General features: G+C 55.2%; 4 protein-coding genes across 4 annotated transcripts; 3 read left to right on the top strand and 1 right to left on the bottom strand.

The window, feature by feature from the left end:
• Positions 1-57: 57 nt before the first annotated feature.
• Positions 58-6,592, top strand: C8Q71DRAFT_734955 (uncharacterized protein). The gene is made up of 10 exons (XM_047922435.1): positions 58-407; positions 461-904; positions 959-3,433; positions 3,485-4,595; positions 4,643-5,004; positions 5,057-5,284; positions 5,335-5,413; positions 5,463-5,696; positions 5,748-6,226; positions 6,278-6,592. Exons 1-10 carry the CDS (start codon positions 249-251, stop codon positions 6,287-6,289), a joined length of 5,583 nt encoding a protein of 1,860 aa, XP_047783927.1. The 5' UTR covers positions 58-248; the 3' UTR covers positions 6,290-6,592.
• Positions 6,593-6,703: 111 nt separating this feature from the next.
• Positions 6,704-10,173, bottom strand: C8Q71DRAFT_794146 (uncharacterized protein; the record flags this gene model as incomplete). The annotated part of the gene is made up of 12 exons (XM_047925523.1): positions 6,704-7,274; positions 7,331-7,618; positions 7,666-8,039; positions 8,417-8,729; positions 8,781-9,157; positions 9,209-9,377; positions 9,431-9,728; positions 9,786-9,867; positions 9,917-9,954; positions 10,004-10,048; positions 10,096-10,109; positions 10,160-10,173. The coding sequence occupies 12 exons, from the start codon at positions 10,171-10,173 to the stop codon at positions 6,704-6,706; spliced, it is 2,583 nt and encodes an 860-aa protein (XP_047783926.1).
• Positions 10,174-10,364: 191 nt separating this feature from the next.
• On the top strand, positions 10,365-12,958 carry C8Q71DRAFT_734950 (V-type ATPase). Its single transcript, XM_047922434.1, has 11 exons — positions 10,365-10,571; positions 10,624-10,743; positions 10,796-10,839; positions 10,892-10,993; positions 11,060-11,200; positions 11,252-11,403; positions 11,462-11,594; positions 11,648-11,668; positions 11,720-12,075; positions 12,131-12,650; positions 12,705-12,958. Exons 1-11 carry the CDS (start codon positions 10,397-10,399, stop codon positions 12,792-12,794), a joined length of 1,854 nt encoding a protein of 617 aa, XP_047783925.1. The 5' UTR covers positions 10,365-10,396; the 3' UTR covers positions 12,795-12,958.
• C8Q71DRAFT_225561 (uncharacterized protein) lies at positions 12,953-14,704 on the top strand. The gene is made up of 5 exons (XM_047917133.1): positions 12,953-13,700; positions 13,760-13,831; positions 13,886-14,037; positions 14,102-14,552; positions 14,602-14,704. The coding sequence occupies exons 1-4, from the start codon at positions 13,399-13,401 to the stop codon at positions 14,437-14,439; spliced, it is 864 nt and encodes a 287-aa protein (XP_047783924.1). The 5' UTR covers positions 12,953-13,398; the 3' UTR covers positions 14,440-14,552; positions 14,602-14,704.
• The last annotated feature ends 76 nt before the right edge of the window (positions 14,705-14,780 follow it).

Raw genomic sequence — 14,780 nt, 5'->3', positions numbered from 1 at the left:
GTAAACAAACACAACCAAACGACACGAGGACGTTCAGCGTCGACGCGAGAGGGATCCCTGGAATGTCAAGCCCACTGGCAAGGGCGTCCTCCATCTGACCTCCACGGCCAGCTGGCACCGCGAACGTCGTTCTCAAGCTATCCGCTTTCCTGAATTCTGTAACACCTATTTTCTCGTCTTGAGTCCCTCTGCCGTTGTCTCTGCACCGTCTCTCATTTGCTTCGCTCACTCGTTAACATCTCCATCTCATGTCTGCCCCGCCCTCCCCCAACATCGGTCAAGTAGCTCATGACAAAGGACGTACGAAACGAAGAGACAGGCCCCCGGCGTTGAACGTTGGTGACCCCAAGTCGACGTCGGACGGGGATGTACGATACGAGCGTGATCATCGCAGAGACGCGCAGCGGGTAATGACAGCAACCCCGTCTCCATCCCACTTGCTTCTGACTCTCCATTACAGACTGTTCCACGTACTCAGAAGACGGTCGGCCAGAATCTGGAGACGGATGCACAAGGACCTCGTTCGCCTTCGGCCACCTCGTCGCTGGATCCCTACTACTTCAGCGTGCAGAGCCCGCCTGAGTCCCCCATCCCGCCTCTACCTACGTCGCGTTCTATGCCGAGGACCCCAGAGATGCATACCGTGCACGAGCCGGTCACGCCCGGCAGGGATCCCGCTGCTATCGACAGGCGTGGGCTGGTGGGGGTGGGAGAGTTGGCGACCCCGAGATGGGTGCGGGGTCCCCGCCATGATGAGGTCGAGATCGACGAACAACTAGACGAAGTGGAAGAGGAACCGTCGCAAGGAGAAGATGGCGTAGTGATGGTGGACGAGGAGCAAGACTTGCCTGATAGTCCGTGGACCATCGAAGCGATTGACGGTGAACCGGAGGAGAACGATGACGTGAGTATAACGACGCTTGTTCCTCGTTTAACACGAGCTCATACATGCCTGTAGCTCCTCGAAGTGCAACCCATATCGCGCCCTTTGCGATCCAGGCGTTCCGTAGCCGATGAAAGCGGGGGCGAAGAGATCCTTTATCCTCGTCATCCTCTGCCCATTGACGACAGGAGACGCGCAGAAGGGCCGAATGCACACGTTCAGGATATGTCTTCATTGGAAGATGCTACTTTCTCAGCCGAGTTTGAGCCTGTTGCTTCCATGGCGCTTCAATCCGAGACTGTCTCCCCGCCCAGTGCTTTTGCGGCATCTACCAATCGGCCCCGCAAGCGCACCTCGGATGAGTTCGAGATGGATCACGCAGGCATGTTGGTAGCGAAGTCAACGATGGCGTCGAACACCCCCAAGGATAAGGAGAAGGTTCGCAGACACAAGAGCCTTGGCGTCCCAGCGGCGACCGCCGCCCTCGTTAGGGAGAAAGTAAAGGATCGACGAAGGGATACTCTGTCTATCAACGTCAAGCACCAGAGGCAGACTTCGGCGAGTTCTTCGTCTTCCAGTCACGGCGACGCTCATCCGTCCCGTCGCATTCACGCGTCTGATTTCTCACATCTCCCGCCGTCACCATCTTCGTCCTCTATCCAACAGTTCCTGAAGCAAAGCGGCACTGGTAGCAAGACAACCTCCCCTTCTCACCATCCGCTGAAGGAGAAGGACTCATCATCACACCTGCCATCCAACATGGTCGCTCATTCTCTCCTTCGCGGTACGCAGGAGGGGTGGTCCGACTTGGACGACCAAGCGACAATGGAGGCTCTGCGGAAGCTAGACGGGCTGTCGGGCCGGAGCGCTCGTGCCAGATCTAGCATTGGTGCTCACAGTCGACTGGGGAGCTCGAGCCGTCCGAGCACTCCTGCAGGTGCCTCTGGTCAGTGGGAAGGCATCGAAGGTGGCCGAAGCAGTAAGCGGCTGAGCACTCACGCTGCCAAGGATAGAACGAAGGGCGAGCACGTAGCGTCACAGCGTCAAACAGTTGGTCTCGGTATTGCAGGGGCGGAAGTCTCCGTGGAGACTGAGGTCCACGGTACTACGTCCCACTCTGGCGAGGAACTACACAGCAACTCACCACTGCCCGAGAAATCATCCCTCAAGAAGTCGAACTCCATTACACGCTCGAGCCTCAGCGCGAAGCGTGGTTCTGCGTCTTCGGGGACGTACACGAGCACTCCCACGACGAGTTCCAGGGATTCTGCCACGTTGTCCATCAGCACCAGTGCTACGTCCGTCTCCGTCTCTTCTGGCCGACAGTCGTCCAACAAGGCGAAGCGTAACAGCGCAAGCAGCGAAATGTCTGGCTTCAGCGGGGAGGCCAGTTATATGCGTGATCGCGCCGCATCTCTCGCTGGAGCTGCTGAATCCTCCGATGAGCAACGTGTACCTCCTGTGCCGCCTCTACCCAAGGACATCTCTAGCTACAAGCAGCAGCCTCAGACCCCGTCGACGGTGGTCTCTCCGGCGCCTGAGGTCCCAGGATCAAGCAGGTCGAAGCGGGAGACGGTCAGCGACATGAGATTCCAGTCATCGCTCGAGGTCCCCTCGTTCCCTTCCACTCCCTCGAAGCACGCCTCTCTCCAGGTCCAAAAGTCCGTCACGACCCCGACCAGCATCCAGAAGACACCGTCGAAGAAATGGAGTTTCTCGAATGTCATGGGCAAGAAACTGTCGAACTCGCCCTCGATCTCGTCGATGAATGAGGCTGCCGCCAGGTCTCCTGGTCTGCCTATCAGTCCTCGTACGTTAACGTTCGGAGCTCAACTGAGGAAATCTGTGTCCAAGGATCGTACGCGCTCGCCAACATCCAAGGCATCTGCTGACGATTGGTCACCTATCAACTCCGCCATGGCGTCGGCGACCTCACTGGCATCCGTGTCATCCGTTGGCTCGACCCGCGGCTCTCTTCGGGATCCCCTGTCGCCTGGAGCCTCACTGCATGCACCGTCGCAGACGCCGGATCGCTCGGTACCCAGCCGATCGGAAACCGCTTCGAGCGCCAGCACCAATGTGCCAGCTCAGGCACCCCTCAGTCCTTCGTCTTCCCTGCGCCGAGGTCCGTCTACAAAACGGCTCACGCCGTCCTCGATCCCATTCTTCCGCCGATCTTCCTCACAGTCGATGGCGTTGCCACCGTCTAACACGATGCCTCCACCGCCCTCCCCGACGTCTAGCGGTCTGGGAAGTGCGTCGACCCGCGTTCATCTACTGGAAAGTCATTCACCTGTACATGACACGAGCTTGACATCTCCCACGAGCTCATCGCATAAGAAGTCGTCAGTATTGAGTTTGGGCCTCCCGTCATTGCTTAAGGGTTCCAGCTCAAGGAGGAGTTTGCACTCGGACAGGGAGAAGAGCGATTCGAAGAGCGTCAAGGACACGTCAAGTTCGAAGGACTCCGACCGAGAGAGCAAGAAGAAGGACGACAAAGATCGAAGCGAGAGTAGGATCTCCGTGCTCATGGGTAGGAAGCGAGGAAAGGTCAGTCCAGAGATGTCCTGCATCGTGATGCCTGCTCATAGGTTCAATTAGACGCTGTCATCTGCTCAGCCGACTCCGAGGAAGGCGGAGCCTATGCCTCTGCCGCCGATGCAGATATCTGCGTTGCCTGCGGCAACTGCGCAACGAGTTGCCAGCCTGAAATCGACCTCTTCCTCGTCTAGTTCATCCAACCCGTCATCCTCGGCAACTGCGAGACTGGCCTCGTCACGAGCTACCTCCCAGACTGCTAGCTCCATGCAGAAGCAGTCCGATTCATCGCTTCGTGGTAGGAACCAGTTGCCTACTATCGCTGGTTCTCCTTCAGTCGGCAGCATCAATTCCCAGGTCTTCAAAGAGCCCAAGGAGCCACCTCCGTCATCGTCCTTGAACCCCACGTCGAGCCTCACAAAGGACACCCCTACGAAGATACCCCGCATCTCTAGCCGGTCCTCGACGACGAACTCTCCTACGCTTAAGGGCAATGGCGCCGGTCGCAGGGCGAGCCTACTGGTTGGTAGTTCTGCATTGTCCGGCTCACGTGGAAGTTCCCCCGCTGCCACGGCCGAGTCAATGAATGAATTCGGCGTGCTCGAGAACGGGCACGCTGCAGGTGCTAAAACTGCTACGACGCAACGTCATTCTGTCCGGGCATCTCCGTCGACTTCATCGCGTGTTCCTAGACAGGTGTCCGCCCCAACGTCGTCCACGACCAACGGCACTATACCGCGCAAGAACCGCGAGTCCATGTCGTTTGCAGGGTTACGCAAGTCGTCAACTGGCTCGGTCGCGTCCATCTCATCAGTTGCTCAGCAAAATGACTCTGGTCCTTCGCATCGGTTCTCTGCGTTGTCGCCTTCCAAGGGCCTGAAGCTGCTCAGCCCCAAGTTGTCATTGCCAACGTCCCGGTCTTCCAACTCCTCTTCGACGCACAGCATACAGCAAGCCATGGCATCGCCCTCATCGAGCAGGCAGTCGTTGTCAACTCCTTCCCCCGCACCTAGTTCTATCGACGAGGATGAGTTACTAGGTGACGAAGAGATGATGCAGTACATTAAGAGGCAACACGCAAAGAAGCTCGCCAGCGGCGCCAACCAGGAAGACCTGGATGCCATGCTGAAGTTTCCGGAGCCGATTCCGCCGACGACTGCCGTCACTCCCGCTGGTGAGTTATGCGTGCTGTCATGTGAATGCCGCTCACGTTGTGCACAGCCCTTCTCAAGAGTACGCAAGCTCAGTACCTTTCGGACTTCGAGAAGCGGGAGATGCTAGATTACCCCTCTGTCTATTGCTATGGGGCACACAGCGACAAGAAACCTGCTACTGTCGACAATGCAACGAACAACCATGGTTATGACGATGACCGTGGTGATTACCTCGTCGTTAACCACGACCACTTGGCCTATCGGTACGAGGTGATTGACACACTGGGCAAGGGGTCTTTTGGACAAGTGCTGCATTGTCGCGACCACTGCACGGGTGAATCGGTGGCTGTCAAAATCATCCGTAACAAGAAGAGGTTCCACCACCAAGCCCTAGTGGAGATCAAGATTCTGGACAATCTACGCAAATGGGTACGGAGGACGGCACCCTGTTTGATATGCTTCGTACTCATCGCTTCCACAGGATCAGGAGGAAAAGCACCATGTTATCAAGATGACGGAGCATTTCTACTTCAGAAACCATCTCTGCATCGCTACGGAGCTTTTGAGCATCAACCTTTACGAGCTCATCAAGGCGAATGGCTTCGTTGGCTTCACCACTGCTCTGATTCGCCGCTTCACCAGTCAGATGCTACAGTCCCTATCCCTGATGCGTCATCATCACATTGTTCACTGCGATCTAAAGCCCGAGGTAGGAACGCAATCCTTCAACGAACGAACTGAACTAACTTCGATCTGTAGAATGTGCTGCTGAAACATCCTGCGAAGAGTGCCATCAAAGTCATCGACTTCGGCAGTAGCTGCTTCGAGCATGAGAAGAGTGAGTGAAGTGTGGTCGATGTTGTTTGTAGTCATTGACCCCTATCTAGTCTACACGTACATCCAGAGTCGGTTCTACCGGTCTCCAGAGGTCATTCTCGGGATGAATTACCACATGGCTATTGATATGTGGAGCTTGGGTTGTATCTTGGCCGAGTTGTACACGGGCTTCCCAATCTTCCCTGGCGAGAACGAGCAAGAGCAGTTGTCGTGTATCATGGAGGTCCTTGGCGTACCCGACAAGGATTTCATCAACCGCAGCTCGAGAAAGAGGCTATTCTTTGGTATGTGACACGGTCCAAAATGTGACCAACCGAACCCTCATTGCCGTTTAGATACGTCTGGTGCACCTCGTCCGGTAGTGAACTCCAAAGGTCGACGGAGAAGACCCGGGACGAAGAGCCTGGCTCAGGTCCTCCGTTGTGACGATGAAACATTCGTAGACTTCATTGCAAAATGCCTAGTATGGGACCCGGAGCGTAGGATGAAGCCACAAGCTGCGCTACGCCACCCTTTCGTTACTGCGGGTCGGAGAGCGAAGATCACTAGCCCTACCCCGGGGACGGCGAGGGCATTGCTGTCCTCAACAGCGAGCTTCACTAGCAGTCGTAGCAGCAAGCAAGTGACGGAGACTCCGAAGAAATCCATGATCAGCGCGCCGACGCCTCTCACCGCTCGTTCAACACGGACCACTGGTACAGTACCGAACACGCCCAGCAATTCTAGTTCTTTACATGCCGGTCTCGGATCATCAAGGACGTATCGCACATCGCAGGCGCAGTCGATATCGTCGTATCACTCCAGTCGCACTATGGTATGTACACCTCCATGTCATCCTGGACATAATGTTGATCGCGCCCCTCAGACTGCGAAGTGATCACCTGTTATCTGGCTTGCAGGACTCATCGCCCCTCTAGCAGAGCTCGCCAGAAATGCATATATTAATCATCACGCTGACGACCTTCAGGCTGGTCTGGTTTCCTCGCTGCATACCCCTCGGTTTTCTGTATCTTATTAGTACACATCGCTCTGAACTGCTCGTTTGATGACGATTTCTTACGCCGTTGTTGTTATTCGCTCCTCATCGTTACTACACAACTCATACTCGCATACTCATTCTGCATTCCAATATATCATGCTTGGCTTATACAAAGTCAAGCAGTTTTCAATTGCTGGATCATACCGCGGCATGCATCGAGTGTAAGGGCCCAGACGACTTGAAGTGCGACCAGCAAATACAGCGATCGATAGACCCTCAGCTTCTCGAAGATAAGTGTACACATGTATACGACTAAATCTCAGCATCGCCAGCATCGTCCAAGCAACGCAGCTTCAAAAACACGTCGCTCCCCCAACCATCCAAGGAAACGAAGTTCAGCGAGCCCCCAAAGTACAGTGCATATAGGCGACTCATTGGCAGCCCGTACCCCAGTCCAGCGATTGTGCCCATCCCCATTTGCAGTCCACGTCCGGTCATCTCCGTGAAGAGCCCACCACCCATCGAACCAGACCCGTCAATGGCCGCGCTACCGCCTACATGCTGCGCGGCGTAAGGACCGCCGCCGAGCCCTGCATCTTCCCAGCTCCCACCTTGCGAGGCTGCCTGTCTCCCGGCTGTTGTGAAGGAGTAGGAGAAGATTTGGGCGAGGTAGGCGGGTGGGACACCGCCTCCTTGGTCGCGGATGCGGAGGGAGAGGAAACGTTGGTGGGGAAGAGAGGACGGAGGTGGAGGTGATATCGTGACGACCACAGGAGGAATAGATGCTGAACTGGTATACTGCTTTGCATGGCGCTCGACGGTTGCGCGAAAGGAATTCTTGAGGATCTCTGTGAGGATGTACTCCAGGTGGACGGGGATGTAGCTGGGGACATTATGAACTTCCGCTTTGCATCGCAAAGGCGAGAAAATAGGACTTACGCGAACGTAGCGTCGACCTCCCCGTCTATGACGATCTCCGGGTGTGCGCCTAGCGTCGCCTCACAGAGGTCGCTCACCCACGATCCGCACATACGGACCATGTTCTGTGGCGAGCAGAACTTGTGTACGATGCCGAGATGGTCCGCCGCCATCTCTCCATCCTCTAGGGACCGAGACAGAGCGATATGTTGCTCAGCGATGAGGCGCACAGCAATCCGGCTACGAATGGCCTCATCGAGGAAGGTACTGATCTGCTCTGGGGTCATGTACCGCGCACATTCCTGGAACCTACAAAGAGATGTAGCGGTGCACGAGCAGAACGTCTGTGGACTCACCCTTTGGCCATTGTCGGTATGTCATTCGCATGGCTGGAGACCACTGCGTCCAGCTGCTCGGTGAATCGTTTGTTCTCCTCCAAGCTGTTCACAGCGGGATGTGTCGATAAGAAGCGGAAGCTCTGGCGGTACCTCTCGAGGGTACGCGCGACGAATGGGTTCATACCCACGATGAACGGCAGGCCCTCCAGGGCTCGAGCACGCCTTGCCAGACGACGAGGGATCTCCGTGAGCACATAGCCGACCGACTTGAGGACCGAGTCTGGGGTAACTGGGTCAGCTAGAGAGAGTAGGGTCGATAGAGTGAGTGGACGAGGAGGCTGCTTCGCGTGCTCCTCGATCAGGCGGGAGAGCTCAGCGGGCGTGAATGTCGTCTCAGCATGGCCCACAGGCAGAGTTGCTAATGTCCGCAGACAAAGGCGAGATCGTTTTGCTTGGGGGAAGCGGAAGGTAGAAGAGCGAAGTGACCGCTGCATCGTAACCCATGGTGGGCAGCAGCAAGCGGGCGCTCAGACCCCCGGTATGTATGACTCGCGACTTCGATTAAGTTACCATCCAGCTTGCATCCAGCTCAAACACACCAGTACTCAGCATAGCGATATGGAGTCCGTGACAATGAAAAATGAGTAAACGACGGAACATAACAGAGGACAGGAGACGACGACTACGTAAGAACTAGTTATACACCTGGTACAAGGGTCTGTAGAAGACGGTTTAGACGCTGCACTGTCGCGAGGAGACAAAGGAATACGTACGTGCTGGAGAACTTCGTCCCTTGCCGGACCACCTTCTCGACCGCATCGAGGAAGTCACGCTCAGTAGCGACCTTCCTCCGCGCACGGATGGCGAACATGCCCGCCTCCGTCGCGACCGATCGCAGCTCTGCACCAGTCGTGTTGGGACACAAGCGTGCGATCAGGTCGAACCGGATATCCCGCTCGCAGCTCATACTCCGTGCGTGGATACGCAAAATGTGTGCACGACCTTCCCCGTCAGGGAGCGAGAACTCTACCCTCCGGTCGAGTCGACCGGGCCGGAGAAGAGCAGGGTCTAGCGTGTCCGGTCTATACTATCGTCAGGACATCATTCATGACTAGGTTCAGACGCAGACTCACCGGTTTGTTGCCATCAGCACCTTGATGTTGCCACGAGGATCGAAACCATCCAGTTGGTTGATGAGTTCCAACATTGTTCGCTGGACTTCATTGTCACCTCCTGCGCCATCGTCGAACCGTGCGCCACCAATAGCGTCGACTTCGTCGAAGAAGATGATGCAGGCCTTCTTGCTGCGTGCCATCTCGAACAACTCTCGCACCATACGCGCACCCTCACCGACATATTTCTGCACCAGCTCGGAGCCAATCACTCGAATGAAGGTCGCGTCTGTTCGGTTCGCCACAGCACGGGCGCAAAGGGTCTTCCCAGTTCCAGGCGGACCAAAGAGAAGAACACCTTTCGGCGGGTCGATACCCAGGTTGACGAAACGCTCAGGCTGGTAATTCCTCAGTCAAGGTCGGTTGAGCGGAAGCCGGGGAACACTCACGGATAGCAATGGCGTCTCCACGACCTCTCGGAGCTTCTCAATTTGCTCCTTGCATCCACCAACGTCGGAGTAGGTCACATCAGGCTTCTCCTCGACCTGCATCATGGTGACCGAAGCATCGATCTTGGGAGGAAGCGGGATCTGGATCTGATACTTGTTCCGGTCGACGCTACGGATATACAGTAAGTCTCAGCCTGCGTGAGGGTGATCATAATTGCTCACCCTACACGCATACCCTCTTCAATATCTGTTGGCGCAACACGTTCCCCAAGGCCAACAACGAACTTGGCAATCTGCTTGATGTTGATCACATACTTGTCTTGCTCGTCGGCTCCTTTCTGACCCTGAGTAGCCCCGGCAGGGTTGAGAGCACGCGCTGCTGCTGCTGCCTCCGGGTTCACGGGGATGATCTTGGTACAGCGCGCGACCTGCAGAGGGTGCTCTTCGCCCATGCGCTGCCGGTCAACAGGGAGATCCCACAGGTTGGGAGAGGCGAGACCAGTATCAGACTCCTTGATACCTACGCAGGTCGACTGTTTGAACCAGTGCGGATACGCTCTCACATGGAGTCACTTACCGAGCTTCTCGTTCACGCGTTTCTGCACGTCCTTGATCTCCTGATCAATCTTCTTCAGTCTTGCGGCATACGGACCTTGTCCCTACATTGTGGGTGAGTTTGTATTCACAGAAGCAGAGCGAAGGACATACGTATGTCTTGAGAATCTGGATGTCGCTATCATCCAGGGCTGCCGAGAGTGTGAGTAGTTGAGTGGACCGCAGGTCAACCGCGCATACCTTTGATCTCCTTCTCTTCATCCTTGCTGTCTGCCTTCTTCTCCCCTGCGAGGCCGTCAGTACATACTTTCGACGCGCGTTCGGCTACGTACATTTTTCCCAGTCACTGCGAGTTGAACGTCAGACAACATCACAGATAGAATGATACACACTTACGACTTCGGCGGCATGTTGAACTAGTAGGACGGGTGGGTGTGGAGGAGGAAGATGAGAGGCGTTTGTCATGCGAAGGAGGACGCGTCAGTCACAGACGCGTCGCCGGACATAACGGGCGCTATCTCCGCCACCTTCCATAGATGGCACCCTCACGTGCACAGCCGCTACAGTGGGCGTCCCTGTATCTGACGCACTCAGCAGCAGCCCGTCGTCGCCCTTCTTGCTTCGCTCAACACCATGGCTGGCGCACTGTCAAACGCAAAGAAACACCTTCCCAAAGTCGCAGATGAGGACCACGAGTCGCGCTTTGGCTCCGTCTTCGGTGTCTCTGGACCCGTCGTCATCGCCGAGAAGATGACCGGAGCTGCGATGTACGAGCTCGTACGCGTCGGCCATGATGAGCTCGTGGGCGGTATGTCGTCCAGACCATCCCTTGACAGAAAGCTTACATGGATCCTTTGCAGAGGTTATTCGGATAGACGCGGATAAGGCTACTATCCAGGTCTATGAGGAGACCTCCGGAGTAACGGTCGGTGACCCTGTGTTGCGCACAGGGAAGCCTCTCAGTGTTGAGCTTGGACCGGGTGCGTGCCCTTGAGTTCGCTTACAGAGGCTCCTTTGCCGACCTCCTTCTAGGTCTCATGTCAAATATCGTCGATGGTATCCAGAGACCGCTTCGGGTAAGGTGTACCAGCTCGGGAATGTTGAGTAGTCGTTCATCATTCATGTCAGTCTATCCAAGAACTATCGAAGTCCATCTACATCCCTCGTGGTATCAACACCGAAGCTCTTGACCGTTCACTACAGTGGGACTTTAGCCCTATCAACTACAAGGTCAAGCCTCACGTTTCTTTGCTTCGTCCGATGTCGTCAGCTCATTGGGTTACACCGACCATGTAGGTCGGCGACCACATCTCTGGAGGAGATATCTATGGAAATGTATACGAAAACTCGCTTGTCAACGAGCACAAGATCATGCTTCCTCCTCGCGCTCTCGGAACCATCACCCACATCGCTGAGAAGGGTAGCTATGCTGTTGATGTGCGTTTGTTGAGATCAATCCGTCGTACTGTTGTTGACTCTGTGTCTTAGGACGTCGTACTGGAAACGGAGTTTGAAGGCAAGACCACGAAGCATACATTGATGCAGGTCTGGCCGGTCCGCGCACCTCGGCCTGTGACGGAGAAGCACACTGCGGACTATCCGCTCTTAACTGGGCAACGCATCCTAGACGCACTTTTCCCGTGCGTGTTCGCGTTGGTCGCTATATGGCTCGGTTTAATGGCGAATTTTGGTTGTCAGTTGCGTACAGGGCGGAACTACCGCTATCCCGGGTGCCTTCGGTTGTGGAAAAACTGTTATTTCGCAGGCTTTGTCCAAGTTCTCGAACAGCGACATTATCATCTACGTTGGTTGTGGTGAGCGTGGAAACGAGGTATGAGATATGCATCCTGATGTGTGCTATGTCGAGACTAAAACACACTGTAGATGGCCGAAGTCTTGATGGAGGTAAGTACTGCGGATCCAGTTGACTCAAGATCGATACTGAACATTGGCAAGTTCCCCGAACTCACATTGGAAGTCGGTGACCGTCAAGAACCGATCATGAAGCGTACCACGCTCGTCGCCAACACGTCGAACATGCCTGTCGCGGCGCGTGAGGCATCCATCTACACCGGTATCACACTCGCAGAGTATTTCCGTGACCAGGGCAGGAACGTCTCTATGATGGCTGACTCGACGTCACGATGGGCCGAGGCGTTGCGTGAAATCTCTGGTCGGTTGGCAGAAATGCCTGCCGATTCCGGTTACCCTGCCTACCTGGGTACCAAGCTTGCTAGCTTCTACGAACGTGCAGGAAAAGTGACCTGCTTGGGAAACCCCGTACGGCAGGGAACTGTCTCCATCGTTGGCGCGTGAGTAGGCTTGTCTTGTGATGCTTCCAGCTCTCATTGGTACATCTTTGTGCAGCGTCTCGCCTCCAGGTGGTGATTTCTCCGATCCAGTCACGTCTGCGACGCTTGGTATCGTGCAGGTCTTCTGGGGTCTTGACAAGAAGCTCGCACAACGGAAGCACTTCCCCTCCGTCAACTGGAATTTGTCCTACTCGAAGTACCTTAAGGTTCTCGACCCTCACTATGAGACGACCGAGCCAGGCTTCGTCGAGCTGCGCACGAAGACTAAGGAGATTCTTCAGAAGGAAGATGATCTCGCTGAGATCGTGCAGCTCGTCGGCAAGAGCGCCCTCGGCGAGAGCGACAAGATCACGTTGGAAGTGGCGCGTATGCTCAAGGACGACTTCCTGCAACAGAATGGTATGAGCGAGTACGACCGGTTCTGCCCGTTCTACAAGACAAGCGCGATGTTGCGGAACTTTGTGGCGTTCCACGACGCCGCCATCAAGACTGTCTCGACGGGTGACATCACCTTCGCCAAGATCAGGGACTCTGCTGGTGATATCATGTACAAGCTGTCCCAAATGAAGTTCGAGGTAAAGTATGCGCCTATGTAACTATGTCCGTGTAGCTGAACGTTGTGTGCATAGTCGCCGTCGCAAGGGAAGGATCCAATCAAGCAGAAGATGGACGCGCTTCACACCGAGATCCAGGAGAAGTTCCGTCAGATGGCAGAGTAAGATACCCAGAAGACTTTCCGTGTTGTAGCGTCTCCGGCACATCGTTTGTCCACGTCATTGACCAAATTTGCATCCACCATTATTCTATGGAACGCTGTGCATCCCTGCCTCATGTTAATGAACCACCAAAGTCTCATGAACATCACGAGGTGCGTCTCACAGGTGATTCAACGGAGGCACAAACGTTCGCTGAACATGCAACGTCCACGTCCGTTGAGACCTCGAGACCTCGCTCGGCGTCATGGGCATTCTGGCATGCGGCAGCTGTGCATTCCAGATGCGCAGCACAAGCGCAGCAGCCAGCGGATGTCAGAACCCAGAACATGATTTGACGACTATCGTAACACATCTTCCGTTGCTCCGACTCCTGGCATTGGCCGCTGACTGCGATTGCTACGCAGCGATACGTTCCCGGGACGCCCTTCTTGTGTGCGGCAGACACCAATGCACCCATCGGTATCTAATTTTCTCCGCCCAATCCGAATGCGGACCAAGGGAGCCGGTGGCGGCAGCTTGCCCTGCTGCGGACGTCTACACAATGGGCGGAAATATAGACTGCACAATCGTTTGGTAGACTCTACTGTATCTCCCCTTTTGAACCACCATGTTGCTGCGGCATGCACTCATAGCGATACTTTGGGTCGTGCTCGCGACAGCTGTCGCCGCTGCCGACCTCCTGGTGCAAGACGGGCAGGGTCTAGCCACTGCAATTGACTCGGTGAAGCTTGATACCATATATCAGGAACCGCAGCTCGAAGAATCCGCTGGGGACGCTTTAGCGTCTGACCACAAGACACCAGATGCATACCCTGCACTTGAGGACGGGGCCTGTCCGCAGTCTCAGCAGCAGTCCGTGTCTGAGCTAGGTAGCAAGACTATTTACCAAGCCCTCAAAGAAAATACCCAGTGAGCCTCGACTGGCACATTGATTCGCTGAACCTCCCATGCTGAATTCAATGCCGTAGTTATTTTCAAATCCTCGCCTTGGTCAACTTGACGGCAGACATTGTTAATATACTCAACGACACTTCTGCCAAGTGCGTACCGTCTGCGTTTCACATTGACCACAATTCTGACCGATCAATATGTAGCATCACGTTTTTTGCTCCTTCCAATGATGCGTTCTCTAGGCATAGGACCCACGGACATCATGGGGATCATGGGCGTATCCAGGACGCGTCCTCCCGCAAACCAGACGACTCGATGGAGCATGCGCATGACAATAATTCACCGCAGCGAGATAGTCGTGAATTCTATTCCCGCTGATGTTACTGGCCACTATTGACTATCGGTCTCTTGCTCTCCAGACGATATGTATGCGACGTCTGGCGTCATGGACGCACAGCTTGATCTCATGCATGCGATTGAACATATCATAACATTGCCTCCCCGCACACCTGAGGCGGCTACTCTTCCATCGGGTTTGGTCGGCATCGTTCGCCGCGTTCTCCTCTACCACATTGTGCCTTTCGCAGTTCCCTCTGCCAGGCTGGGCGAACATGCTACGCTTGCAACGAAGCTCACTCTGCGTGACGGCTCGCTCGACGGATCAGCCATGCGCGTTCAGACCACCCCAAAGTTCATCAATTCATATGCCACACTTCGGAGAGAACTCCGAGTATCCAACGGTGGGCGCCGTATTTGACTTTCAGTCGTCCGGCCCCTGCGATCGGTTGTCTTACCATCAATCGGCCACTCATCCCGCCACCCACCGTGTTCGAAGGATTGTTCCTTCTATCGGACGTATTCTCGACCTTCGTACGTTTAGCCTTATAAATGCTATAGCCTTCGTTGCTCATATACGCAGACCTCGGCCCTTGCGCGCATGGGTCTCACCGACGCAGTCGACTTTCGCAGAGACGCCGATGATCCAGTGGAAGGGTCGGCTGGCGTCACAGTATTTGCGCCAACTATGTAACAACGCTTTCAAGAAGCTTCCCAAGGACCTTCAAACCTTTTTGTTCTCGCCCGCTGGTAAATTGGCCT

This window comes from Rhodofomes roseus, assembly GCF_022264815.1.
Source record: "Rhodofomes roseus strain CIRM-BRFM 1785 chromosome Unknown C8Q71scaffold_2, whole genome shotgun sequence".
NCBI lineage: Eukaryota > Fungi > Basidiomycota > Agaricomycetes > Polyporales > Fomitopsidaceae > Rhodofomes > Rhodofomes roseus.
This window is presented reverse-complemented; position numbering and strand designations above follow the sequence as displayed.

What these genes read in the sequence shown, in the direction of transcription:
- C8Q71DRAFT_225561 (XM_047917133.1), top strand. Translation starts at nt 13,399, where the DNA reads ATGTTGCTGCGGCATGCACTCATAGCGATACTTTGGGTCGTGCTCGCG. An exon ending in GCCCTCAAAGAAAATACCCA is followed by an intron (nt 13,701 to 13,759) that starts GTGAGCCTCGAC and finishes TCAATGCCGTAG; the next exon opens with TTATTTTCAAATCCTCGCCT. An exon ending in TAATTCACCGCAGCGAGATA is followed by an intron (nt 14,038 to 14,101) that starts GTCGTGAATTCT and finishes CTTGCTCTCCAG; the next exon opens with ACGATATGTATGCGACGTCT.
- C8Q71DRAFT_734950 (XM_047922434.1), top strand. Translation starts at nt 10,397, where the DNA reads ATGGCTGGCGCACTGTCAAACGCAAAGAAACACCTTCCCAAAGTCGCA. An exon ending in TTAGCCCTATCAACTACAAG is followed by an intron (nt 10,994 to 11,059) that starts GTCAAGCCTCAC and finishes CCGACCATGTAG; the next exon opens with GTCGGCGACCACATCTCTGG. An exon ending in GTGGTGAGCGTGGAAACGAG is followed by an intron (nt 11,595 to 11,647) that starts GTATGAGATATG and finishes AACACACTGTAG; the next exon opens with ATGGCCGAAGTCTTGATGGA.
- C8Q71DRAFT_734955 (XM_047922435.1), top strand. Translation starts at nt 249, where the DNA reads ATGTCTGCCCCGCCCTCCCCCAACATCGGTCAAGTAGCTCATGACAAA. An exon ending in ATCGCAGAGACGCGCAGCGG is followed by an intron (nt 408 to 460) that starts GTAATGACAGCA and finishes TCTCCATTACAG; the next exon opens with ACTGTTCCACGTACTCAGAA. An exon ending in ACTGCGATCTAAAGCCCGAG is followed by an intron (nt 5,285 to 5,334) that starts GTAGGAACGCAA and finishes TTCGATCTGTAG; the next exon opens with AATGTGCTGCTGAAACATCC.